The 27,373-nt window shown below is 41.1% G+C and overlaps 1 protein-coding gene across 1 annotated transcript in view; it reads right to left on the bottom strand.

Moving 5' to 3' along the window:
• The window catches only part of abca4b (ATP-binding cassette, sub-family A (ABC1), member 4b), a 112,439-nt gene extending 85,963 nt beyond the window's left edge, over window positions 1–26,476 (bottom strand). Inside the window, exons 1-9 of the mRNA XM_048601542.1 lie at window positions 26,411–26,476; window positions 21,690–21,783; window positions 21,025–21,166; window positions 17,129–17,268; window positions 15,131–15,258; window positions 5,844–6,041; window positions 3,832–3,921; window positions 1,499–1,739; window positions 683–822 (exon numbers count right to left, since the gene is read on the bottom strand). Coding sequence (XP_048457499.1) covers window positions 683–822; window positions 1,499–1,739; window positions 3,832–3,921; window positions 5,844–6,041; window positions 15,131–15,258; window positions 17,129–17,268; window positions 21,025–21,166; window positions 21,690–21,783; window positions 26,411–26,476 — 1,239 coding nt within the window. The remainder of the gene's footprint in view (window positions 1–682; window positions 823–1,498; window positions 1,740–3,831; window positions 3,922–5,843; window positions 6,042–15,130; window positions 15,259–17,128; window positions 17,269–21,024; window positions 21,167–21,689; window positions 21,784–26,410) is intronic.
• Window positions 26,477–27,373: the final 897 nt, after the last annotated feature.

Raw genomic sequence — 27,373 nt, 5'->3', positions numbered from 1 at the left:
TAAACTGGCATGTATAATAAAGACCAGATGTAAAGATCCACATGTGTCAGATTGGAAATCAGAGATTCTGGAATGTGTGTCACTATTTGCCAGCTTCTCCTCATCTGAGCAAGGACATCGTTTCAAAATTCTAACCAAACACAATGGCACTAGGACTATGTCTCATGATTCAACAGACAAAATGGCTTTTTACATAGACCATAGAAAACAAACAATAAAACTGTTATCTAATAAGTATTTGGTAGTTAGCAGGACATCTAGACATATAGTCCACCCATTTCCTAAAGGCATAAACTTTTAACATTTTCATATCTAGTCTCAGAAACACGGCCTAACAATGGAAATTGCAGATAACCTAAGTCTCTGCTCTCAGTAGACTTTTTTTTTATCAAGTCAGTGGAATGGCATACAGCTTAAAATATTATCAGATCACATTCTTATTTATACAAAGTTTGCATCCACATTATTAGGACAATGAAAAACAACCCGCTCTGATGTCTGCACCTTTACATGGTGTTAAAATTCGTAATTAATTTTAACCATAATTGACATTCTGTATTGAACAAACTTTTGAAGAGATTAGGATTTCACAGTGCATAGATACTGTTTAGATACAGTGTGGTGAAAACTGAAACTACCAAAATTAGTCATCCAAACAAAGTAAAAAATCACATGTTCTTACATTTTTTATCAGCTGTTGGGTTGCAGGGGAATCTGGGGCGAACAGAATCTTTCCCATCAGTAGTGGTTTCATCACATTCCACACAATCTTGGTTGTAGGGTTGGACTCCATGTTTTGATTTAGTGCATTACAGAACGGAGCTACAATGAGCAAATATTTGTATCATCACAGTCTGATGTTAGATTCCAGTAGAGCATAATTACATAAAATCCTGTATGTATGCATGCTTGACCTTCACTCTGTCACTATCAAAACTCTTCTCTCTGCAGGTGGTAACATCTATTAGGTTAGGAGTTAGGCAAAGGCCACTCAGAGGCTCAGGAATCATGGCTACTAAATGCCACATGGCCCTCTTCAATTGGCCTCAATGCGCTCTTAATGAGCTTCTTGGTTACACATGGGTGGTCCTGGCTGGATTCAGTGAACCTGCACAGTAGTCAATGAGGCTATTCTTAAACTTTTATCTGACTGCATTTCTAGCTCCAGGAAGAGCTCAAAATCATGTTGTGGGTGGGAGTTTTTGGTTGAGGGTTTTACATCCAGATCCTGAAGATTGGTGGTCATGCAGGTAGCCATGTTATTTAGCTTTTCCAATCGGATGGGATGCAGAAAAGTGAGTTACCATTCCTGAACACACACCTTCAAACCCAAGGCAGTCCAAGGTGTTGAGACACCTGAATCAACCTGATGGTGGTTACTCGAGCCCAACAAAATATGAACTTCAAAAGGTGCACATTGTAGTCCTTCAGAATCCAACATTTTCATCCCTATCTAAAATTGCTCGAGAAAAAGTAGTGTTTTACAGAAAAGACTTACTGGTTGTGTAATCATAAGCATACTTTGACTCTTTCTTTGTGTTGTTGATTCCAAGAAAAGCCTTGTAATTGTTGTCTTCATACCAGTTAAAAGAGAAAACACGAGAGCCTCCATTTTCAGGATACCCACAGAACAGATTTGATAATAGTTCCATCAACTGACTGAATGTGGCTGGTCCATCTTCAGTAAAGAATGGGTAAATCACTCGGAGCAAACCTTGAACGCTGTCCTTTGTGATAAACTAAATGGAGAACAATTTAACAAAAAGACGTCTTGAGAGTTGATCACCCTCACACTTGCTTCGCATAAATATATAAATGCATCAATGAAAAGAAAAGAATCTTGCGAACGCTGGAAACAAAAACAAAATGGAAAGTCGTGAAAACGTGAAACTGATTGGACAATGTCAGAAAGAGACAATATGTCAGGGGAGACCTTTGATGAATGGCATGGAATGGCACTGCTCTTCCTTTCTGTTGCTAACATTCTGTAGAGTTCAAACATAACATTTATGATGTAATGGTGGTATTGCATTCAGTAAAACATTCAATAGGGCGTATAGGGAAAAACTATTTCCTCTGATGAGGAAAGTTTGGAACAAAAATAATCCTGCAATCTCCAAGAATTAAATAACTAAATTTCCAGGACATGACTGCGTATAGCCTGAGAGACAAATCACAGATATTAAGATATTTTTCCCATCCTTTTCAAACACATTCAATGATGAATTAAGGAAGCGCTGCTGCTTCACAGAGCCAGGAACCCGGTTCGAGTCCACCCTTAGGTGACTGTCTGTGTGGAGTTTGCATGTTCTCCCCATGTCTGTGTGGGTTTCCTCTGGGTGCTCTGGTTCCTCCCACAGTCCAAAGATGTGCAGGTTAGGTGGATTGGTCATGCTAAATTGCCCATAGTGTCCAGGGATGTGCACGCTGGGTGGATTAGCCATGGGAAATGTAAGGTACAGGGATGTGGGTCTGAGTGAGATGCTTTCTGGAGGGTTGGTGTGGGTTCAATGGGCCGAAAGGCCTGCTTCCACAATGTAGGGATTCTATGATGCTGATTCTAAAACAAAACATGAGATGAGAAGGATCAAATTCACCTCGTCACATAAAGATTTTAGATGCTTTTCGACTGGGGTAGGAAGATAGTGATTCGTCAGGAGGAACAGATTAAAGAGATAACATGGGAATGTGGTGTGAGGGGTTAGGGTGTAGATGAAGGAAGGAGCTATACTGCATCCGCTGTACCCGGTGTGGCTTCCTCTACATCGGGGAAACCAAGCGGAGGGTCGGGGACCGCTTTGCAGAACACCTACGCTCGGTTCACAATAAACAACTGCACCTCCCAGTCGCGAACCATTTCAACTCCCCCTCCCATTCCTCAGACGACATGTCCATCCTGGGCCTCCTGCAGTGCCACAACGATGCCACCCGAAGGTTGCAGGAACAGCAACTCATATTCTGCTTGGGAACCCTGCAGCCCGATGGTATCAATGTGGATTTCACAAGTTTCAAAATCTCCCCTCCCCCTACCGCATCCCAAAACCAGTCCAGCTCGTCCCTGCCTCCCTAACCTGTTCTTCCTCCCACCTATCCCCTCCTCCCACCTCAAGCCGCACCTCCATCTCCTACCGACCAACCTCATCCCACCCCCTTGACCTGTCCGTCCTCCCTGGACTGACCTATCCCCTTCCTAACTCCCTACCTACACTCACCTTTACTGGCTCCATCCCCGCCTCTTCGACCTGTTTGTTTCCTCTCCGCCTATCCTCTCCTCTATCCCTCTTCTATCCGCCTCCCACTCTCTCCCTATTTATTTCGGAACCCCCTTCCCCTCCCCCTTTTCTGATGAAGGGTCTAGGCCCGAAACGTCAGCCTCTCTGCTCCTATGATGCTGCTTCGCCTGCTGTGTTTGTCCAGCCCTGCACCTTGTTGTCTTGGATTCTCCAGCATCTGCAGTTCTTACTATCTCTGAACAGATCTAACCAGTATTGGCAACCCTGATGTAATCTCTTAGATTAGTTTTGATTGCCTAAAGTAGTTTTACAAACAATGGGCTGGAGTGATTGCACTTGCACAGAATGCATCACATAGCACATTGCCATAAGAATTTTAAGCTAATATGAAGTCAGAGTACTAACTTTGTTTATCAGTTTTAAATTCCATGTGGGTGTGGATCCACCCCATATAATTCAGGACAAAACTAACTCAAGTTCATCGATGAGAGTAATTTACAGCTTTTGGTACTGTTTCAGTAACAGTATTAGTGAGCATGAGAAAGCTTTATACAGGTGTCCTTAAACATGTGTACAGAATGTATGCTAATTTCCTTACCTCCTCTAATATGGGTGATGCATCATTCATAATTCTCACCCAAAAATGCAGATCTATTCCTTCTGAATAATGGTTTAGTACTCTTGGAAGCTGAAAAGAAGGCACAGTATGCTTATACACTTTCATCTTTGTTTCAGGAGTTCTAAGTCAAGTAGAATGCTATATGTGCGACAGTCTGGTTAAGTCTCACCCCACTTCTGTAAACTCACCCAGTCCTACAACTAACCCTCATCCAATTTCCTTCCCTCTCATCTCTCCATCCTTCAGAATCTGGCTTCTTGTACATTTTGCCCTCCTTTCACCCAATGATTTTTAGATTCCATAGAATCCCTACAGTGTGGAAACAGGCCCTTCGGCCCAACAAGTCCACAGCAACCCTCAGAGCATCCCACCCAAACCCGTCCCCCTATAACCCACCTAATCTACACATCCCTGAACACTACGGGCAATTTAGCATGGCCAATCCACCTAGCCTGCACATCTTTGGACTGTGAGAGGAAACCGGAGCACCCGGATGAAACCCACGCAGACACGGGGAGAATGTGCAAACTCCACACGGACAGTCGCCTGATGTTGGAATTGAACCCAGGTCCTTGGTGCTGTGAGGCAGCAGTGCTAACCACTGAGCCACCGTGCTGCCCTCTGAAACTATAAATTCACTTGTGGGACATGGACGATCTATTTATTGCCCATTCTTGGTTGCCCATGAGTAGGAGATAACGAACAGCCTTCTTGAACTGCTGCAATCTATTTGGTGTAGGTTCACACATGAGGAAGGGTGTTCCCAGATTAAGGAGGGAATTCCCAGATGTTAACCCACTGAAGGAAAATTGGTATATTTCCAAGTCTAGATGGTGCTTGGCTCGGCAGGGAAAATGCAGGAGATGGTGTTTCCATGTATCTGCTGCCCTTGCTCTTTGGGGTGGAAGTGGACGTGAGTTTGGAAGGTGCTGCTTAAGGAGCCTTGGTGAAATTCTGCAGTGTATCTGGTACATGGTACACATTGTTGCTACTAAGCATTGGTGATGGAGGGAGTGAATGTTTGTGCCAAGCAAGCAGGTGACTTTGTCCTGGACAGTGTCAAGCTTTTTGAGTGTTATTGGAGCTGCACCCATTTGGCAAGTGGAGAGTGTTCTATCACACTCCTGACTTGTGCCTTGTAGATAGGGGGCAGGCCATCAATATCTAGATTACATAATCTGGGTGAAACCCTCCCTAATATCCATTTTTGTCTAATTATATAAAATACATTGTTGATTTATCATGCCTCGAAACCACAATGGATATTGGGAAAGAGACCACGAGACCTTAGGAACTAGGAACAGGAGTAGGTCATTAGGCCCCTCCAGTCTGCACCATCATTCAATAGGATCACGGCATCTGACATTCCTCATGTCCACTTTCCTGCCCTTTCCCCATAACCCTTGATTCCCCAACTGATCAAGTACCTATCTATCTCGGTCTTTAGTTATACACAAGAATTCTGCCCCACAGCTCTCAGCGCCAAGGAGTTCCAAAAACTCACAACCCTCTGAGAAAAGAAATTCCTCCTAATTTGAGTCTTAAATTGGCTGTTTATTCTGAGACTACGCCCTTTGGTGCTAGACTCTCCCTTCAGAGGAAACATCCTCTCAGCATTTACCCTGTCAAGCCCATTAAGAATCCCATATATTCCAATGAGATCACTTCACATTCTTCTAAACTCTTTAGCCTTTGCTTATTGGAACATTATTAGACCCTGTCATACTGCATTTGTCTGCCTGTTAGTAATTGGATTATATCTGATATAGGGTGCTCAGAAAATGTAGGAAAGGAAATAATAAGCAGTGGATGATGAATGACTAATTTCACCTTGAAAGCAGAAATTCAGTCAGGCTACTCTTCACAATGCGACTTACTCATGAATGTCAATGGGGATAATTTATATAGGTCAAAAGTGCCTGTTATAAAGATAGCTCGTAACTGGTTACATACTTTTCCACAATAGTAAATGGCCAAAATAATAAACCTACCATTTTGAAGAGTTTAAAGAAATCCACGTTTGCATAAAGTGCATCTTCCATTCTCTGGAGCCGTTGTTGGGAAAGCACACAAATTCCATTCAGGACAGTACGCAGTCCTCGGTGACTCAAGAAAATGAGGAAACGATCCAGCAGAAATTGGCTGCATGCTATGTCCTTGAGGGCTAGGTCTGGAACTCCATAAGCAAACTGGAAGCAAGAACATTTGCAAGCACCATTACATTTAGCTAACAATTCCCAAGTAGCTTATAACATTCATTTCAAAACAAATCATAAGTGTGCTTTCACTGTCAGAGGTTATATAATAAAAACAGTAAAAATATATATTTTTGCAGACACAAATAATTATATTCTCTTAGGTCTGAAATACTTTCCCTATAATGTGCTCAGATTTTAGTATTTCAGTTTCACTTGTTCTTGTGTACAAATGGAAACTATGATCTCTTGACTGGCTTCCTGACTTTTAATAAATTTGAGCTCATCCAAATTTTGCTGCTTGTAACCAAATACCTGTGCACCCATTAATCTGTGCTTGCTGACCCAAATAGGCCTGGCAAAAACTTAAACTTTAAAATTTTCATTCTGTTGTAACCATATCCACTCTATTCATCCCCCTCAAGATTTTTGCATTCCAAATCTGGCATTTTGTATATAGAGTCATAGAATCACAGAGTCATACAGAACAGAAACAGACCCTTTGGTCCAACCAATCCATGCCGACCATAATCGCAAACTAAACTAGTCCCACCTGCCTGCTCCTGACTCATAACCCTCCAAACCTTTCCTATCCATGTTCTTATCCAAATGTCTTTTAAACATTGTAATTGTACCCACATCCACCATTTCGTCAGTTCATTCCACACGCAAACCACCCTTTGTGTAAAATATTTGTCCCTCATGTCTTTTTTAAATCTCTTTCCTTTCACCTTAAAAATGTGTCCTCAAGTCTTGAAATCCCCCATTCTAGGGAAAAGACAACTACCATTAATATCTATACCCCTCATTATTTTATAAACTTCTATAAGGTTGCCTGTCAACCTCCTTCACTCCAGTGAAAAATGTCCCAGCCTAACCAGCCTTTCTTTGTAACTCAACCTCCCATACCCAGCAACATTTTGGTAAATCTCTCCTGAACACTCCCCAGCTTAATAATATCCTTCCTATAACTTGGGTGACCAGAACTGGACACAATATTCCAGAAGAGGCTTCACCAATATCCTGTACAACCTCAACATGACTTCCCAACTCCTATACTCAAAGGATTGAGCAATGAAGGCAAACATGCCAAATGCCTTTTTAACCACACTATCTATTTATGATGCAAACTTCAAAGAATTATGTATCTGCACCCCTAGGTCCTCTGTTCTACAACACTACCTAAGGCCCTACCACTAACTGTGTAAGCCGTACCCTTGTTTGTAGTACTGATTCATTATTGATTGCTGTGTTTTCTGAGCTGAGGATTCTGTGCTCTATGATTTCATCTCTAAACCCCTCAATCTCTCAACTTTCTTCCTTTAAGTTGCTCTCTTAGACCAAACTTTTGGTGACTTATCTTAATATTTTACAGTGTGGCTTGGCATCAAATTTTGTCTGATAATGTTCATCTCATACACCTTGAATTAAGTTATTGCATATCTACTTTAGTTTAACTGTTACAGAAATGCAAGTTATTGTTGATTTCTGCTTTGATGCAACCATCTTCTTTAATCAAATTCAATCAAGTCTCTGAATATTTACAGCCCAAAATGTCTAATCAGCTGCATGGGGATATGATGATTCCAGTTGATGATAAAGCAACCCTGGTACAAAAATGCAACATCTCTTCCATGTAAGAAATTCGGTGCAGCTTACTTATCATTAAATAAGCAGAGTTGAGCGGGGAAGAGAAATAGGATCAAACAATGAAAAGGGGCTCACTACATAATTCTATCAATTTTGTTTTAATCCATACAAAAGTATTGCTAATCAATTCCCCTTCTGATATATCCCTCAATGCCTTGTGGGAACATTCAAATTGAGATTAGTAGGTCAAACTGCAAATGCCAACCAAAATATTCAAGTGTTTTACCCAACTGTGATGATCTGCCACTATCTCATCTATAACTTTTTCCATCGATCTTGATCAATTAGGTGGCATGTCTCTCGCAGAATTGCTTGCATCGGACAAAAGCAACTCATGAAAGCTCACAATTCCTGAAGTTGACAAATTCTTGGTAACCAAGCAACTGACATCAGAAGCTTGTTGATGCAATTGGATCAGTCAGAGAATCAAGGTTAACTTTGCAAATTATCAATATACCATGCTTCAACCTCACTAAAGGCACAGAATGTGGCGATCTTATTAATTTACTGAAGTATAATCATCCCACTGTGCACTTAACCTCAACAAATATTTTCCCCCTGATTATACTTCATTGTCTGGGTCATTGGAGTGCTGATGCATCAAAAGATTAATTACGTGCATGTCTTCAACACACTGTTCAAATATTTCAAGATGTTAAAAAGACAAGATGTTAAGAGCTATGATTTTAGATGTTGAAATTGAGCCAGCATATTTTGTTTTGAATCTTTCTTGGCTTACTGGAAAGCATTTCCTCCTTTCCCCCTCCCTTCCAGCTGAAGGCAGATGATCAGAACCACAGCTCCTGTGGGGGGGTTTTCATCAGTCTAACAGCTGCTATGGAGCATACACCCACCAAAAGGGAGATGTGGGTTATGTGGTTACCGCCCTGTTTTTCCTAGGTACCCAGCCAACATCACAGTAATGTTATACTAAACTCCCCCAGCTCATTTCAATGTTGACTTCCCAAGCACTCCAATATGACCTGTTATTCCTCTTAAACCAATGATGCCAAGCATTAAATTTCCTGTTTTGGTAAACTGCCCTCTGCTATGCTCAGTTATGATACAGTTCAAAGGAACTTAGAGATGGGCAAAATATCTGAACACACATATGAATTAGGAGCAGATATAGGCTGCTAGATTCTTCGAGCCTGTCCTGCCATTCATTAAGATAATGGGTAATCTGATTTTACCTTCAATTACACATTGCTGCCTATCCCAGTAACCTTTCATCCGTTTGCTTGTCAAGAATCTATCTACCTCTGCCTTAAAAATACTCAGAGATTCTGTCTCTACTACCTTTTAGACCATAAGATACAGGAGCAGAATTAGGCCATTCAGCCCATTGAGTCTGCTCCACAATTTGATTATGGCTGATATGTTTCTCAATGCCATTCTTCTCCTGCCCTCCTGGCTTCTACTCGTAACCCTTAATTTCCTTACCAGTCAAGAACCTATCTCTGATTTAAATACATTCAATGATTTGGCCTCCATAGCCTTCTGCAGCAATGAGCTCCACAGATTCACCACCCTCTGACTGAAGAAATTTCTCTTCATTTCAGTCCTAAAGGGTCATCTCTTCACTCTGAGGCTGTGCCCTCAGGTCTTAGTCTCTCCTACTAATGGAAACATGTTCTCCATGTCCAGTCTATCCAAGCTTCTCAGTATTCTGTAACTTTTAATGAGATCCTCCATCATCCTTCTAAACTCCTTCAAGTGCAAACCCCAAGTCCTCAACCACTCTTCATATGACAAGATCTTCATTCCTAGGATCATTCTTGTAAACCTCCTATGGACCCTCTCCAAGGTCAACATATTTTTCCTAAAGTACAGGGCCAAAACTGCTCACAATATTCCAAATGTGGTCTGATCAGAGTTTTGTACACACTCAGCAGTACACCCATCCTCTTGTAATCTAGCCCTCTCAAAATGAATGCTAACATTCCATTTGCCTTCCTAAGTGGCAACTGGACCTGCATGTTAACCTTAAGAAAATCCTGAACTAGGACTCTCAAGTCCCTTTGTGCTTCAGTTTTCTGAAGCCTTTCACCATTTAACAAATAATCTACACCCATATTCTTTTGTGCACAAACTCACAAGTCTCCACATTGTATCCCATCTGCCATTTCTTTGCCCAATCTCCTAGCCTGTCTAAGTCCTTCTGCAGCCTCCTCACTTCCTCAACACTACCTGCTTCTCCACGTATCTTTGTTCCAACCTAACCACAATGTCCTCAGTTCCCTCATCCAGATCATTAAGGGACAATGTGAATAGTTGTGGACCTAACGCGGACACTGCAGAAATCCACTAGGCACCAGCTACCATCCTGAGAAAGACCCCTTTACCCCCACTTTCTACCTTTTGCCAGCCAGCCAATCCTCTATCCATGCTAGTACTGTCGTACTATGGGCTCTTAACTTAAATAGCAGTTTCCTATGTGGCACCTTGTCAAATGTCTTTTGGAAATCCAAATAGATCACATCCACTGGCTCTCCTTTATCTAACTTGTTCATTACCTTCTCAAAGAATTCTAACAGATTTGTCAGGTCTGACCTACCCTTGATGAAGCCATGCTTTTAGTTATTCTTTTAGTTAAGTCTTTTAGCTATTCTTTGCTGTTCTTTATATTCTGCCCAATCTTCTTATCAGCCATCCAACTTTGCACAATGATATGCTTACCAGCAAAGCTGGTCTTATCTTTGATGATTTAGTAGAATCAGCAATGTTAATAGTCGACTGTCTATAAAGTATTTTGAATGATCTGGGAACCTGCAACTGTAGATGCAAAGATGGAGATAAATGTCGGGCTGAAACCATAACACAAGTATGGTCTCAACATCCACAACTGTTTTCTATTAGAGGTGTAGGGAAAAGTAATAAGTGGTAGCTCATCAGATTCTGATTCTGGGAATATTAAATAATTTCAAGAAACGAGAAAATATAGAAATGTTGTAAACAATAAGGAGAATACTGATAGTCTTTAGGTGAGCCTAGACTGGTGAAATGTACAGAGAAATGGCAGGTGATAAGTAAACAGGCTGAGAGCAAAAGATGATGAACCAAGAATATGTTACTTTTAATTGTTACTTTGTTGAATAATGGCCAAACCAAAAGTCCAGTGATGACCACGATCACATACTTTGAGCACCAACAGCATTTCATAAGCATGGAAAGCTTCTGAATACAGGGTGGCTCAGAAGTTAGCACTGCTGCCTTACAGCACTAGGGACACAGATTCGATTCCAGCCTCAGGTGACTGTCTGTGTGGAGTTTGCACATTGTCTCTGTGTCTGTGGGTTTCCTCCCACAGTCCAAAGATGTGCAGGCTAGGTAGATTGACCAGGCTAAATTGAACTTATCGTGTCCAGGCATGCGTGGGTTAGGTGGTTTAGCCATGAGAAACACAGGGATAGGGCTGGAGGTGGGGGTGAATCTGGGTGGGATGCTCTTTGGAGAGTTGGTGTGGACTTGTTGGGCCTAATGGCTTGTTTCCACACTGTAGGGATTCTATGGATGATTGTTATTCTAGTTTCTGTTCAGGAAGATGTCTTGAAAAGGATTCACTGGCGCCACTCAGTCACAGTCAAGGCTCAGCCAACAACGTAGTAGCCAGCGACCTCAACAGAGATTAGAGAACTTTGAACTTAATGTTAAAACTGTGACAACACATCACTGGAAACTACAAAACAGCCTTATCATCACTGAAGAAAACTCAGATGACAGAAACCAAAGTTTGTGAGACGATGCAGATGAGAAAAGGAATGCACAGTACAATCTATTTGAAGCCACTGACAAATCTATAATTATAGGGTCATAGAGATATAAAGCACGGAAACAGACCCTTCGGTCCAACTTAGCCATATTGACCAGATATCCTATATAAATCTAGACCTATTTGCCAGCATTTGGCCCAAACACTTCCTGTTCATGTACCCATCCAGATGCCTTTTAAATGTTGTAATTGTACCGGCTTCCACCACTTCCTCTGGCAGCTCATTCCAAATACGCACCACCCTCTGCGTGAAAAAGTTGCCCCTTAGGTCCCTTTTATATCTTCCCCCTCTCACCTTAAACAATGCCCTCTAGTTTTGGACACCCCCACCTCAAGGAAAAGACTTTGCCTATTTACCCTATCAATGCACCTCATGATTTTATAAACATCTATAAGGTCACCCCTCAGCTTCCGACACTCTAGGGAAAATAGTCCCAGCCTATTCAGCCTCTCCCTACATCTCAAACTTTCTAACCCTGGCAACATTCTTGTAAATCTTTTCTTAACCCTTTTTAGTTTCACAACATCCTTCCTGTAGGAGGGAGACCAAAAGTACACGCAACACTCCAAAAGTGGCCAAACTAATGTCCTGTACAATCTCAACATGACCTCCCAACTCCTGTACTCAATGCACTGACCAATAAAAGCAAGCATACCAAATGCTTTCCTCGCTATCCTGTCTACCTGCAACTCCACTTTCATTCAGCAAAATAGTTTGATGAACAAATTGGTACTGCAAAAAAAAAACCTAGAGAACTGCAAATGCCAGTTCTGAAGAAGGGCTACTGGACCCAAAATGTTAATCCTGATTTCTCTCCACAGATGCTGCAGGTTTGACTTTGGCACAGATGACAAGACGACATGAGTTCAGCAGCAACATTTCAACCCATCGTCCTTCAAAGAAAAATGATCAATTCCAGTGACAGAGATATTGCAGCAATCTTCCAGTAACATGCCAGGATGTAAAAATGTCTAGTTCATGAGAAAAGCATCCAGAGAGGGTGCATGAAGGCAAAAAACTCCTCCAGAAGTTGAAGTAAAGTGCTTACATCCTTCAAAAGCAGGCTGAGAATGAATGTTTGCTTGCACAATGTACTGCTCCTGCAGTGGTAACATTACTAGTTGCAGCATATCTCACTTATGCTAACTACAGCTCAGAACAGTATTGCTCTTTAGGCATTGCAACCATAAGTCTACTATGAAGACAACAAGACTTTCAGCCACAGAACAAGATATAAATACATTATGACCTTTGGCTCCAGTTGCAAAGGACACACAAATGTCTCAGTCTCTTTGAAAGAGCTAAATTGAATAGAAATTCATCCAGGTAACTTCAATATTTGAAAAGTATCTTTCAATTTAATCATCTGATCAATAATACTTAACACAAATCCAAAAACAGTGTCCAACAGAAAAACAACAAATCAAACCTTTGCGAACCTCTGTAAATCATTTGACATGCCTACAGTTACGTGTGGGATGTGAAGATATTGTACTATTTGTTTGCTAGATTACTATTCAGGACTTATCCATGTGTCATAACCACAAACACTCAGAAATACACTGTAGTCAAAGAAGCCTGTCACTAAAATATTGACAGCTCCTTAGGAATTCTCTGGCTCAAAGCTTTTAAAAAAGGTTAAGGTGGTTGACGTCTGGATAATTTTGAATCACAGCGTACGTTGATGTTTTGTCATTATTTTATTATTTGCATATGAAAAGGTTCTTTAGAGTTGTGTTTCAATTTTGTTATTATCCTGGCACTGTCAGTCAGTGCTGCTTCCCACACTGGTGCATTCCATCTGTTAAAGAATTTGAGGCCACACACTATTACCAAAGAGAACATTCTGATGCAGATTGTAATTACTTCAACACTCAGACATTCAGTGAGTGAAGGGCTGCACTGTGTCTAAGACTTTTGGTTAAGGGCGTGCAGTGGACTTGTGAATAAATCCCTTTTAACAAATTCGCATTTGTTCTTTTTAAATTTTTTTTTAAAAAGTCTGCAATGGTTGGATTATGATTTTCAATTATATAGTAGGATGAAATAGCATGCAGAAATGTTGATATGTTTGATCAGGTGCCTGTGCCACACCTCAGAGCAATTTACAGCATAAAAGACACCATATAAATCTAAGTAAAAACAAAAGATGCTGAAGAAACATATAATGTCTGGCAGCAACTGTGGAGATGGCAACAGAGTTAATGTTTTGACTCCTGTTCAGAATGCTGTCATAGTCATATTAGAAGCATTAACTCTGTTTCTGTCTTCCAAGGTATTGCGAGACCTGCTGAGTTTCTCCTGTACTTTGTTTTTATTTCAGATTTCCAGCAACCACAGTATTGTGATTTTATCTCAATATGAGTTCTTTCTTTTCACTTCTTTATGGGATGTGGGCAGCCCTGGATGAGCCAAAATCTATTGGACATCTCCAGTTGCTCTTGAGAAGATGGTAGTGAACCTTGAACTTCTACTGTCTATGTGGTGCCAGGGTGGGCAAACTGCTGTTACGGAGGGAGTTCCAGGATTTTGGCAACAATGAAAGAACAGTAATATCGCTCCAAGTCAGGATGGTGTGTGTTTGGTGGGGAACCTGCAGATGATAGTGTTCCCATGTGTCTGCTTGCCTTGCCCTTCCAGTGGGCAGAGGCTAATGGGACACTGATGTTGCATAAACCCCTTGTCCACAGCTTTCACTCTTCTAGGTGCATATAACATTTACAAATAAAGCTCGGTGATCTGATAGCAGGACACCCCTTTGCTCCCTCTGTGCCAGGTTTCTGGTGGCACATGACCCAAGGGTGATTACCCTGATTCATCTACATTAGAAGCAGATCGTACCAACTTAGTCCAGTTGAATGAGAGAGTTCTTGGAACATGGCTTAATCAATCTCCATGGCAATGAACTTACTCCCCTGCACAGTAAATTGCTATTAAATAATCAACATCCCTAAATGTTATGGAGCTCAGACACCAGATGATGCTATGAGCCAGAATAAAGCAGTGATATTAATTAATATAACGCTTCTTCGCAATGAATACTCTGGAGCTTCTAATACCTTTAAAAGGGAACTGGGTCAAATTCTGTTGAGAAATGAATTCCAAATAAAGGAGTATTGATAATTTGATTCACATGGGCTTCATGGAGCTTGAAGACAAAATAAATAATTCTAGAAAAGAAAACTGAACAGGTCAGATAACATTGGTGGAGAGAGCAACAGCTTTAATAGGCTTGATTTCAATTCTGTCTGAATGGATGGGTTTTGAATGAGTTAATATGGCTAACATTTCAGGTTAATGACATTTCATTAGAAATGACATTACAGAATTCTTGGCAGGGCCTTTGTTGAATGAGTCTTTGTCTGAGGTTGCCGTCTCTAGAAAGTGGCAAATGTGAGTTTGATTGTCAGAGTGGCCTTTACCTATTCCTGACAGGCTTATGTTATTACATGAGTAACAGAACCAAAGCAAAGCTCAGATAACAAGGTGTAGAGCTGGCAGGCCAAGCAGCATCAGAGGAACAGGAAGGCTGACGTTTCAGGCATCAGCCTTCCTGCTCCTCTGATCCTGCTTGGCCTGCTCTGTTCATCCAGCTTTACACCTTGTTATCTCAGATTCTCCAGCATCTGCAGTTCCTGCTATCTCTAAAGCAAAACTCACCTGTTCAGGCCGCACTTGGGCATTGATCAACTGATAAACGACAGAGTCCGAGAGTTCAATTTCCTTGAGTAAAAAGGAGGTCAGGACTTCGTCATCCTTCAGAATATCCCTGATTCGAATACCTCTTCCTTCAAATAGAATAGGAGTGCCATGAAAATAGGAAGTAGGGAAAGATAGGTTTCCTTGAGCTATCAACTTTTTGTTTGTTTTATCTTGTTACTTTAGTCAGAATGTCAGATTGCAGATCTCAGATGTTACATTATATTTCTAATAGCTAGTTTGTGAAGGATTAAGTCAGTCTACACTTGTGATAGATTTATTCACAGAATAAACGTTACAGGTGTGTATCTCCTGACCCCACTCAGCTCTTCTGTTGTTAAGTATCATTTTAGATATGGTCAAATCAACATTCAATCAACCCATGTATTATTAAGTGCTTTTTTAGATATGCACAAGTAAACATCCAATCAAGGACTTTTGCTAGTATGTTATTAACTTTAATTATTACAATTAACATGTTGCAATATAGCAGGAGGCCTTTTAACCCATTGTAAATATGCCAGAAATCTTTGTAAGAACAATTTAATTAACATTGGAGGAGTGGCAAGTACTGAGGCTGATAAAAATTGACTGCACCAGGACGTAACTAGGCCAATAGAATGGGCAGACAAGTGACAGATGGAATTTAACACAGAGAAGCGTGAGATGCCTGGAGGCATAGGTACATAGATCTTTGAAGGTGTTGGCACAAATTGGGAGATTATTTGGCAGGCTTCATAAAGAAGAGATGTCTTTGGTATAAAGCAGTAAGGTTTTGCTGAACCTCTGGTTAGGCCATTACAAGAGTAGTGGTCAGTAAATCTTAGGAAAGATCTAAGTGTCTTTGAGTAGGTGCACTGTGATGATTTTGGCTATAAGATTAAGTTGTTCAGGCTAGGGTTGTTCACCTTGAAGCAAAGGAGATTGTGGGGAGGTTTGTTAGAGGTGTGCATGATCAGGACATGCTTGGACAAGATAGGTAAGGGAAATATGTTTCCATTCACATTGGTGCAACTCCAGGATTTAAGGTTTTGGGTAATAGATGCGGGTGGGAATGTGAGGAAGAGCCTTCATATGTGTGAGTACTGAAAGCTCCATACGTTATTATAGAGGGCCCTGTAATTTACAAACAGAAAGAACATGTACATGCCTATTTCAAGTCAGCCAATTACTCTCTGATTCAATTCTCAGGGCAATGCCTTGACATTAGGGTTAACCCGCCTAGTTTAAAATCTAACAAGGCCTGGCAAACTGTCAAAAACCATTAACTGGTGCATTCTCGATGGTAACACTTATACCAATCAGATTCCACTTGCCAACCAATCAGCACCATCCTCTCATTCAGTAGAAATGTTGGTTTTCCCCTTAAATTGTATTCTTGTAAATTGTCCTGATGGATGCAAGACAAATAGCTTTGACAAAATGTTTACTTTTTAGCATTACTCAAGATTCTTTTTATGCAGTGAGTGACAATGACTTGGAACTTGCTGCCTATGGGTATGGTGGAAGCAGATATGATCAACGATTTCAAAAGGAAATTAGATGGCCACTCGAAGGAAATAAATTTACTAAGGTGACAGGGAAAGTGTAGGGGCAGGGGTACAGAATGTTTTGCTCTTCAGTGAGCCAGCATGGACTGAATGGCCTCCTTCTATGCCATAAATAACTTGTTGACAACTGTGGTTACATTTCAAAGTGACTTTGTTGGCTTCAATTTCCTTCAAGGTCTATTGCTTTTAAATGGTGACATGAATAGGAAGGGTTTAGAGGGACATAGACCAAATGCTGGCAAATGGCACTAGTTCAGTTTAGGAAAACTGGTCAGCATGGATACGTTGGGCTGAAGGGTCTGTTTCCATGCTGTACAACTCTATGACTCTATGTGCTGGGGTCATGAAAGGAAGTATATAAATGTAAATCTTTCTTATAGTTAAAGGTGACTGTAGAGCCTCTTCTTGCCTGCAACTTTTCTCGGATTAGTTCTGAGTACATCCATGAAGTCTGACAGAAAACACACATCATCCCAGATCTTCCTTAGCTTATAGATTTCGGGCTTATCAAACAGCAGCTCCTGAACATCTGCATATACTCGAGCAAGTCTGAAACAAAGTACAAGAGAATACAAAATTGTTAGCTTTCACATCATGTGATCCAAACCTTTAGCTCCTACCTTTTAACAATGTACATGGACAAATATAAATGTTGAAGCGGAGCTATAGGTTTTATATTAGGCCTTTCAGCTGCACTGAGTCAGCTCATCAGAACCAAGGTAGAAGTTGTGTTGCCACAACTTACCTCAGAGAGGTAAATAGAAAATAGAAGGGGAGAGGAATAGCTTTCAGATTCCATGATCAGAGTGCAAGTATGAGTGTGAGGTAGTCCTTAAAACAAAAGTCAGAAACTTAAATGTGGAGTCTTGTAAAATGAGGAGGTTGCTTGTTCTGCATCAACGCACAGATCAGCCTGACAAGAAAACTCTCCCAATCTAGCTGCTTGCTGTAGATGCATTGGAAGGATTTACAGATCGATAGTTAACTTAATTGCTTGCATTATGAACACCTTCAATGGGCCTTAAGCCCTGAGGGGGCACTGGAATTTGGAGCCTCTGGTGCAGCAGTAGGGATGTTACTAATGATGCTACCTCTGATGGTCCACCCATAGAGATATTACCCTGGATCATTGTGGGAAAATATGCAAGTTTTGATAGCAGGTAAGAACAAGGATTGGCCTCAGCCACAATCTCTTTACTGTTACCTGCTCACCATCACTTGCTGGTTTATGCATGAGGGATAACCACTTTAGTGAGGAGGTAGAAGGTTGTTAGTCTCTTGGGAACTATACCCTTGCAAAAGTCAGTGCACTTAGAAAAGGATGAGGAGAGAACATTGGGTAACAGCTCCCCTTCCATAAATACATGCATAAAAGTGCAATACATAGAATGTACAATGGACTGAATGCAGCCCTCAACATAATTATTTTTTAGTAAGCTTCCTAACACAGGGTGCCTTATTATACCTTAAAATATAATTAAACATCAACTATGTTAAATTAACTAACACATTTGATTAGATTCAAAGAAGACACACAAATCTCAGCTTTCATGGTACATTTCCAATATCAGACTGCTTAGGGAACCCAGTAACATTAATGCACTTTGCTATGAGTCAGGGGCCAAATATTTGATCTCAGCCACTATTGACATTACAACCAAGCTCAGTCTGGTCATCCATTGCAATAACAAAACATGCTGGGTCAGTGGTAGGAGGTAAACTAATCAGACCAAAGGTGTTTGACACACAGCATGCCTTCATCTCCCAAACTTCACTTTCAAGCCCCTATTGAGGAAAGGTCAATATGGGATGGAATCACACACTGGCCAGTCACAACATTGAGAGAAGTACAGGAGCTAAAAGAACTATGTTAGAAAAGATGAAAACAGATTAAGGGATAACTTGAACATCAGTAACATTTACAATTAAATCATTTAGGGTTTTCTCAAAGTTTTAAAACTACTTTTACATTTACTTAAGAATGGAGGAGTGAGCTACTTCTAATTAATTGTCTGTTGATACACAACAAAAACTTACACTTATATAGAACCTTTAACAGAATTAAACATCTCACAGTGCTTTATAGATGCATGACATTGATTCACAAAGGAAGATATGAAGTCAGATGATCAAAAATTTTGTCAAAGTGGTAGATCTTAAGGAGTATCTAAAGGAAGTAGGTGAGGAAGAGAGGTAGAGAGGGCATTCTAAGCTTAGGGTCAACTGAAGGCACAGCCACCATTGGTAAAGTGATTGTGACCAGGAATGCATAAAAAGTAGAGGAGTGCAGAAGTCCTGGAGAGTTGTAGGTTGAATGAAATTACAGGAAGACAGAGGGGCAACTCAAAAGTAAGGATTAGAATTTTAAAATCAAGAAATTACTTGACCAAAGCCACTGTAGATAAACAAACATAGGGGTGGTAGGAAATGGGATTTTCTGCAAGTTAAGAGAAGTGCAGCAGACGTTTGGATGACCTCAACTTTACGAAGGGCAGACTGTGAGATTCAAGTCTTGAGGTACTACCAGAGATCAGTCTGCAGGGCATTGGAATAGTTGAGTCTAGAGGTATTAAAGGCATGATTGAGGGTTTTAGCAGCAGATGAGCTATGTGCATAGTCAAGCAACGTCACAGAAACGCAAATAGACCATCTTAGAAATGGCACAAAGATGAGGCCAGAGCTCATCTCAGTATTGAACTGCACACCAAGATTCTGAACAGGTTGGTTTAAATTCAGAATATTAACAGAGAGAAGGACAGAGTCATTTGCTAGGAAACAGATTTTGGAGCGAGGACCGAGATCAATGGCTTCAGTCTTCCCAATATTTAACTGGGGGTTATTTCTTCTTGTCTAGTATTGGATAAAGGACAAACAGTTTGATAATTAAGCTACAGTAGTAACATTGAGAGAGGTGGTGGTGAGGTAGAGCTGGGTGCCATTAGGCTGATTTGAAAGCTAACATTATGCCAATGGATGGTGTTGCTGAGGGACTGTAGTAGGAGGAGGGTGTAATGGGTCAGTCCCTAGGGAATCCCAGAGGTAACTGTGTGGTAGCAGGAAGAGAAGCCATTACAAGTCATTCTCTGGCTACGATCAGATTGATAAGAAAGGAACCAAGTGACACCAATCCTGCCTGCCTGAATGATAATAAGGAGGCATTGGAGGGGACATTGGGGTGGCATTGGAGGGGGCATTGGAGGATTGGTCAACTATATCAGAGGCTGCAGACAATTTTAGAAGGATGAGGAGGGAACATTTACCTTTGTCACAGTTATAGTCACATTGAATGGCATTTTTGTCTTTGAAAAGAATCTTTTAGATACTGTGGTCGGGGAAGAAATCTGATCGGTTAGATTCAAACATGGAGTTTCAGGAAAGAAGGGAAAGTATTTGAGAGGTGGCAACAAGTTCAAGGTCTTTGGATAGGAACAGGAGGTCAGAGATGGGACAGTAGTTTGCAAGGACAAAGAAGTTTTTGTTTGAAGAGCAGAGTGATGATGGAAGATTAAAAGTTGGGAGGAACAACATCTGAAATAGAGAGATCCAATTACCATGTTGACTAACATGGACGGCAGGAGGGGAAGTTGGGAGATCAGCAGTTTAGTGGGAATAGGAACGAGGGGACGGAGGTGGGTTTCGTGGCCAGGGTGAGCTCAGAGATGGAACGAGAGGAGGTAGGAGAGAAACATGTGAGTTCAGGGGTAAAGCAAGGAGAAGCATTAAGAAGAGTTTGGCCAGGCAGGTTAGGGGGCAGGAAGGGACATAACAGAGGCAGCTGATCAGATGGTCACAATCCTAGTGACAAGAAAGCTCCATCAGCTCCTCACAGACATTGTTGGAGGTGAAGCGGAAGGGACAGGGCAGTGGTGTTTAAGAAGTCAGTCTGCAGTCAAGAAAAGAAGTCTTAGGCAATCTTTGCATTCCAGGATGATCCTGAAATTTAATAGACAAGAGTAGGACTCAGCAGTTTTTTTTTAAGAAGTGATCCAACCAGATCTGGTGATGGAATTAGTGGATCACCATATCTTTTCAAGTCTGGGTTGCTTGGAGCTAATTGAGCAGAGCTGAGGGTTGTACCAGGAAGGTTGACCAGGGTGAACAGGACTAACTGTTTCACTGTGGCTTAGGGCATCGAAATTGGAGGTGAGAGAACCTAAAGTGAAATAGTTACCCATCTAGCTTGTAAATATTGTCTCTAACGTCACTGCTGCCAGCATTTATTCTCTAACCATCGGATTTTAGGTTGTTACAAACACATTATAAATAAATGTTTATTGCAGTCTCAAATCCCAAAACTATACTTACATGGAGTTATTGTAGTTTGAAACCAAACCAGGAGATTCTCCGTGTGTAGGGTAGCGGAAACAGGGGTTGTTCAGATTACAGAAAATTCCCTGTAACCATGGCAACATCCCTGCAGAGGGCATCGCTTTATTCGGAAAATGGCCTAAGTAGGGAAAACATGCAAAGAAGTTTCAAAATATGTTGTCTGCAAGCTTATTCTTCTTAGAATCTTATTTAAATTCTTTTAAAACAAAGCTGCTGATTCCAAAGAAAGAAACTCTGTTTCTCATTTTGTTTCTTCTGATTGTATTAATACTTCAACTGAAGCAAGTGTCCTTGGAACAGTATCAACTATTCAGTTTCAGCCCAAGCACCAGAAAGCTTCTCCATGCCATAGCTCTGTTGCTGCCATTCTCTGTCCATGAAATATGCACCTCTTGGGGAAAGAGATTGATGAATGAGGGCAGCTTGTGGCATGCAGTTATTATTCAGACCAAAAACAGATGGGGAGTCCTGCCAACATTATCCACTTGTAAAATCTTACACTCAGCAGCTCCTCGTGACTTAATGTTGTGCTCAGTTTCGAGCTGATACGACTCAAAGTGTTGACTGGTCTTTTCGGCATCGAGTTACAGGGAAGCAATTTAGAAATAACAAGAAATGTTACAGCTTTTGCTCTTACTCACATTCATGTTGTTGGTAGAGTGGGTTTGATTTCCGTAACCAAACCAAAACAAAGAACAGTGAGAGGGGCCAGACGAGTTCCACGAGAAAACGGAGCTGGTAAAAATGACAAAATTGAGATTAGTTTAAGAATAGTGTTACAAAGCAATAGGTTCATGTTGGGAGAAATAGTTCATTAAGTCGTTGTGAATTCAGGTTTCCTCCATTTCACCCTGGTCAAATTCAATTTTGTCTCAATTATTTTCAATAACATCTCCTAGCTAGATAAATAGGTGATCACATTAATAACACCTTTCACTCTGTTTGAAGTTGGAGGTGTTAAGAATGGATGTTACGTTTTACTGGTATTGCAAGTCTAACGTAACACATATTTGAAGAAAATTCAGGGTGCCGGCCCCTGCCCCAATGTGTTGTAACTAATTTACACCACACTAAAATAAGTTATGTTGCATTTCAGGATTGATGTGTAGACTAAGTTCATGGTTACTAGGAGCTGTGTCCCCACATAAATATGACTAGAAGCAAACAATATTGGCACTGCTCAGTCTGATCAGTTTAGTATTCAGAAAAAAGGTCATGTCAGCAGTATCTTTGACCGACAAATGACATGCTCCGGAGAAAGGATCAGGAACAAATCACGCTTCTTGTCTTAATAGTCTTAAGGAAAGCTTTCATTACTTTGAGCACAGCACTAGACTTGCCAAGTATAGGTGACATGGAAGTTATAATGCGACTGGTTAATAGAAAGAAGGTACGTCATCAAACCAGTATTTATTTGTCTAGATCAATCACTGATATATCCCTCACAGTTTTTACTGGATAGTTAGTATGCCTAATATGTCCAATGGAAGCAGCAGTGTAGTGGTAATATCACCAATAAGCATTCAGAACCCAAGGCCAAAGGTTTTGTTTCAAGTCCCACCACGGCTGGAATAGGGAGCTGGCCTAATGGTCATCACATAACTATTGTTGTTTAAAAACCCACCTAGTTCACTAATACCCTTTAGGGAAGGAAATCTGCCATCTTCACCTACTCTGGGGCACATGTGACTCCAGATTCACAGTATTGTAGTTGACGCTCAATTGCCCTCTAAGCAATTAGGAGCAATAAATGCTGACCTAGTTAATATCCCACGACTGAATTTAAAAAGTCATAATTATTGGGAACAACATATTAAAGATCATGGTCTGAGAATTCCTCTGTTTGTAGGTGACGAGGATGATGTGTTATGCCTCAGTTCACTGAGGGTTAAAAATGGCCTTAAAGGTACATGGGCAAAACTCAGATCATTAGCAATAAGATTCTAATGGGTGGAATCTTTCACTGTCACTGGTGGTGGGGGTCTTGGAGATGGGAAGGATATTTTATTAGCTGCATTAGTGTTGTAGCTGAACCACACTGCCGTCCAGCCTATGCTGGAATGTGGTTCTGTGAGGGAAGGCCTTTCCACCTCACTGCCAATTGAGCCACTTCAGTGGCCAAATAATGTCCACTTCAGGATCTCAATTCACCCTCGTCGAGATAAACTCAGCTGCAGGAGGATCTGTCGCCATGCAGCCAGTACCTGAGAGAGAACTGATGTCCCTCAATCAAGAACATTCCATGTTTGCTGGGCATCAGGATGTGGTATCTGCCGAGAGCCATTTCCCTGCCCTTGCTACCAGGCCATCTGTCCATCTCACCATACCCCTGGCCCTCACCTCCACATGACCTACCTGTGGCCTGAGCCACTCTGTGATCCTAAGACTTGGGTGGGTGCATTTCCTATAGAATGCCTGCTGCTGAGCACAAGAGCTATTGCCAATCAGTGCCCAGCAGCTCTCAGTTGGTGTGTAACTTTCTGATTATAGCACGATAGCTTACGACTGCCTGCAGCACTGTCCAGGTATTATTCCTTAACAGAGGTGTCTGGAAACATCAGCCTCTACATAGACTAAAGTAGCTATCTATTCCAATAAACTAGGCTTTTGGTTTTATCAAGCCCCATGCCAGCTTAGTAAATCACCTGTATAAGTGCACCAAACAATCACCTTAACTATCCTTATATTAAATAGCTAGCAGCTATTCTTCCATGGCATTGGAATATTACATAAATCTAAATTGCTGGTGACTTAATTATTAAGTTAACTTGTTGCAACTAACTTATATTCTTATCCAGCTTCTACTTCATCGAAAACCCAGCTGTATTTAGTTTGCTTTGTAGAGATATTGGCTGTGGTAATGATGGCAATCTTGTCAGTAACTTTTAGGAATGTCCACCTGCACAGAATAATGTGGAAAGTGAGGAGTGAATCTACTTCCTTGTTAGTTGCACTGAGGGGGCTCCCACAGACTGGACTGTTCACTGTGCACAAACTGAGGGTAAAGTCCATTTCTATGCTATTAGATTTGCTATCAAAATCTTAAAAAAGTTGCATCTTGTTGGGTGAGGTGTAACTAGATTTTTAATAATGCATTAACTTCAAAATTACTACTGTACCTGTGGAAGATCAAATCTCTCCATAACGTGAAAAAATTAGCATGCTTTTAATTTTTTTCTGCTTTATTAAAGGATTTTTTGTTTTTACTTTAGTCTAATCTGAAATCAGTCATAAACATTTATGCCATTATTTGAAAATATTGATTGTAATAAAGGATAAGTCAATATTTTTAACTGTCCATTGGCTGTGTGTGAACTCTATGATACCATTAGCTTTAATCTTTTTGCACCCATAACTGCTGCTGCATACATAGACAAACTCTTTGAATTTGACAATAGATTTAAACAGCGACAGGCAAGGGGAAGAAAAATGCCTCTGAGATTGCTAAATATTTGGGGGCAATCTGTTCTGATGTCCTTTGCCTACTTGCTGATTGTAAAATCCAGTCAGAAGTCACACACACCCAGGTTATAGTCCAACAGGTTTATTTGAAACCGCAAGCTTTCAAAGTGTTGCTCCTTTGTCAGGTGAAAGCTTCTGATTTCAAAGAAACCTGTTGGACTATAATCTGGTGTCGTGTGACTTCTAATTTTGTCCACTCCAGTCCAACACTGGCATCTCTACATCATGTAAAATCTAAACCATTATTGCAGTAAACATTTTTACTGCATTCATCATGATTGTTGGACAATGAATGTGGTTTGAGGAATAATTACAATTTCTAAATAGTCCCATTTCTGTGATTGTAGACATGCTTGTCAAGCCAGTTTGTTTGGTTTCAAACGTTTTGTCACCCTGCTAGGTAACATCTTCAGTGTGCCTCCGGTGAAGTGTTGGTGTTCTGTCCCACTTGTTATTTATGTACCTCGGTTTGCTGGGGTGATTGGTATTATTTCCGGTTTTGTTTCTCAGTGGTTTGTACACAGAGTCTAATTCAATGTGTTTGTTGATGGAGTTCTGGTTGGAATACCAGACCTCCAGGAATTCCCTGGCGTGTCTCTGTTTGATTTGTGTGATTATTGATGTCATGTCCCAGTCAAATTTGTGTCCTTCGTTGTCCGTGTGTAGTGAGATAAGTGAGAATTGGTCGTGTCTCTTGGTGGCTAGTTGGTGTTCATGTATCCGTATAGTCAATTTTCTTCCAGTTTAGCCAATGTAGTGTTTCTCACAGTCCTTGCATGGTATTTTGTATATTACTCCAGTTTTGCTGGTTTTTGGCATGGGATCCTTTGCGTTCATCAGTAGCTGTCGTAGGGTGGTTGTTGATTTGTGGGTTACTCTAGGACAACCACCCTACGACAGCTACTGGCGAATGTAAATGAACGCTAACTGAGGCATGTAAGTAACAAACGGGACAGAACACTGCCGCTTCACCGGAGGTGCACTGACGATGTTACCTGGCAGGGCGACAAAATGTTTGCAACCAAACCCACTGGCTCAGCGAGCATGTCTACAACCTCATCCACAACCCGAGCTACAAATCTTCTTGAAAACTTTAAGTTCCATTTCTAAATAAGAGAGCATTGTTGAATCCCCATATTGGTTTCTGATGCTGGCTGCTAAAAGATAGAGTAGAGCCCAAATAGAGGAGAGAACTACTGCCTGTGTGCAATTCCACAATTTCATTTAGCTTCTTACCTGGTAATTGACTCCAAGCCAGATATAAACAAAACAAAATCTAAATCATCCTGTTGAATACAATGCTCATCTGTTATCTCAACTCACAAAAAGTCCTGTTCACCTTTTTTGCTTGTGCTCACTGACCCACCTTAGCGCCTGGCTAAACAATATCTTGATTTTAAAATTCTCATCCTTGTTTTCAAGTCACACTGTTTGGCCTTGCCTGTCCCTATCAACCCCACAGCTCTCTAAGATATCAGTACCCTTCCAATTCTGGCTACTTGAGCATCTCTACTTTAAATCATTCCAACTTTAACGACTGGGCTGAAATATCAGAAATTCCCTTCCTAAAACTTTCCACCTCTTTTTCCCCATGTAGGGTTATCCTTAAACCCACTTCTTTGACAAAGTATTTAGCTATATGCGTATGTGGTTTGACATCAAATTTCATTTGATTATATTCCTGTGTAATGCCTTTGGATGTGTGTTGAAGGTGCTATATAGATGCATGTTGCTGTTGTCAAAGTAAAAATAGCTAACTGATCTCATTGACAATCTGCTAGTCCAATGTCTGGACTTGTTTACACAACATTTGATCCCATATTAACGGTCTCTTTATTTTACTTCCTTTCTCCTGTTAAGTGATGTGGGAATGAATGCAAGCCTTTGTTCAGGCACTGACCTTTTGTCTCTTCCTGAGCGTCCAGTTCTTCCAAAGCAGCAGAAAGATCTGATTGGAGGAGCTCATTCTCTTGCCTCTCTCCCACTACAGTCATTTAGTGTGTTCAATTCTACAAAATAAACAGCAACTGCGTAAGACATCAGCTTTACAATTGACTGAGAGAATTGAATTATTTTTAAAAGCAGGAAGGAGGTGCAAGTTCAAGAGATGCTGCTGCTGGACTCAGACATCCTTAAACTTCCGTAAATAGCTGGTTAAACCAGTGATTAGCTGAATTACACAGAGCGGATGAGTCGCAGAATGTGTAGCAGAGTTAGTCACTGGAGCAGCAGAGGTGCTGAAAGCTGAAACAAAATAAATCAGAAATGAAACCACAAATCAGAAAAGTAATTTTTGGTGGGAGCTGTCATTCCTCTGAGTCATAAGGTTCTGGATTCTAGTCCCACGCTGCAGGTCTTGAGCACAAAAATCAAACCTGACCTTTCAGTGCAGTCCTGAGGGAGTGCTGCATTGTTGGAAGTGACATGCTTTGGATAAGATATGAAATGTTGGCTCTTATTGCCTGCTTGAGTGGCTGTAAAGGATCCCGTGGCATTATTTTAAAGCACTGGGTGAATCTCTAGTGCCATTGCTAAATCCTCCAAATTCAGTGGCAAGAAGAGGGGGGTGAGGGAGTTTGGGGGGTGGGGGTAGGTGGGGGGGTCGGGGGCGGGGTCCAACAGTACCATCCCATCCCCTCACAAGCCAAATTGCCCAGCATCAAAGTACTAATACTCAAAACCAGCTCCCCTGGGCAGAACTGGTTATTTATATGCTTGACACAATACTCCTGAAGCAACTGTGGCACGGTGGCTCAGTAGTTAGCACTGCTACCTCACAGAACCAGGGTCCTGGGTTTGACGGAAGCCTTGGGTGGCTGGCAGTGTGGAGTCTGTGCATTCTCCCTGTGTCTGCGTGGGTGTC

Source organism: Rhincodon typus, chromosome 10, assembly GCF_021869965.1.
Source record: "Rhincodon typus isolate 14 chromosome 10, sRhiTyp1.1, whole genome shotgun sequence".
Lineage (NCBI taxonomy): Eukaryota > Metazoa > Chordata > Chondrichthyes > Orectolobiformes > Rhincodontidae > Rhincodon > Rhincodon typus.
The sequence above is the reverse complement of the archived record's forward strand: the minus strand, read 5'-3'. Positions and strand labels throughout refer to the sequence as shown.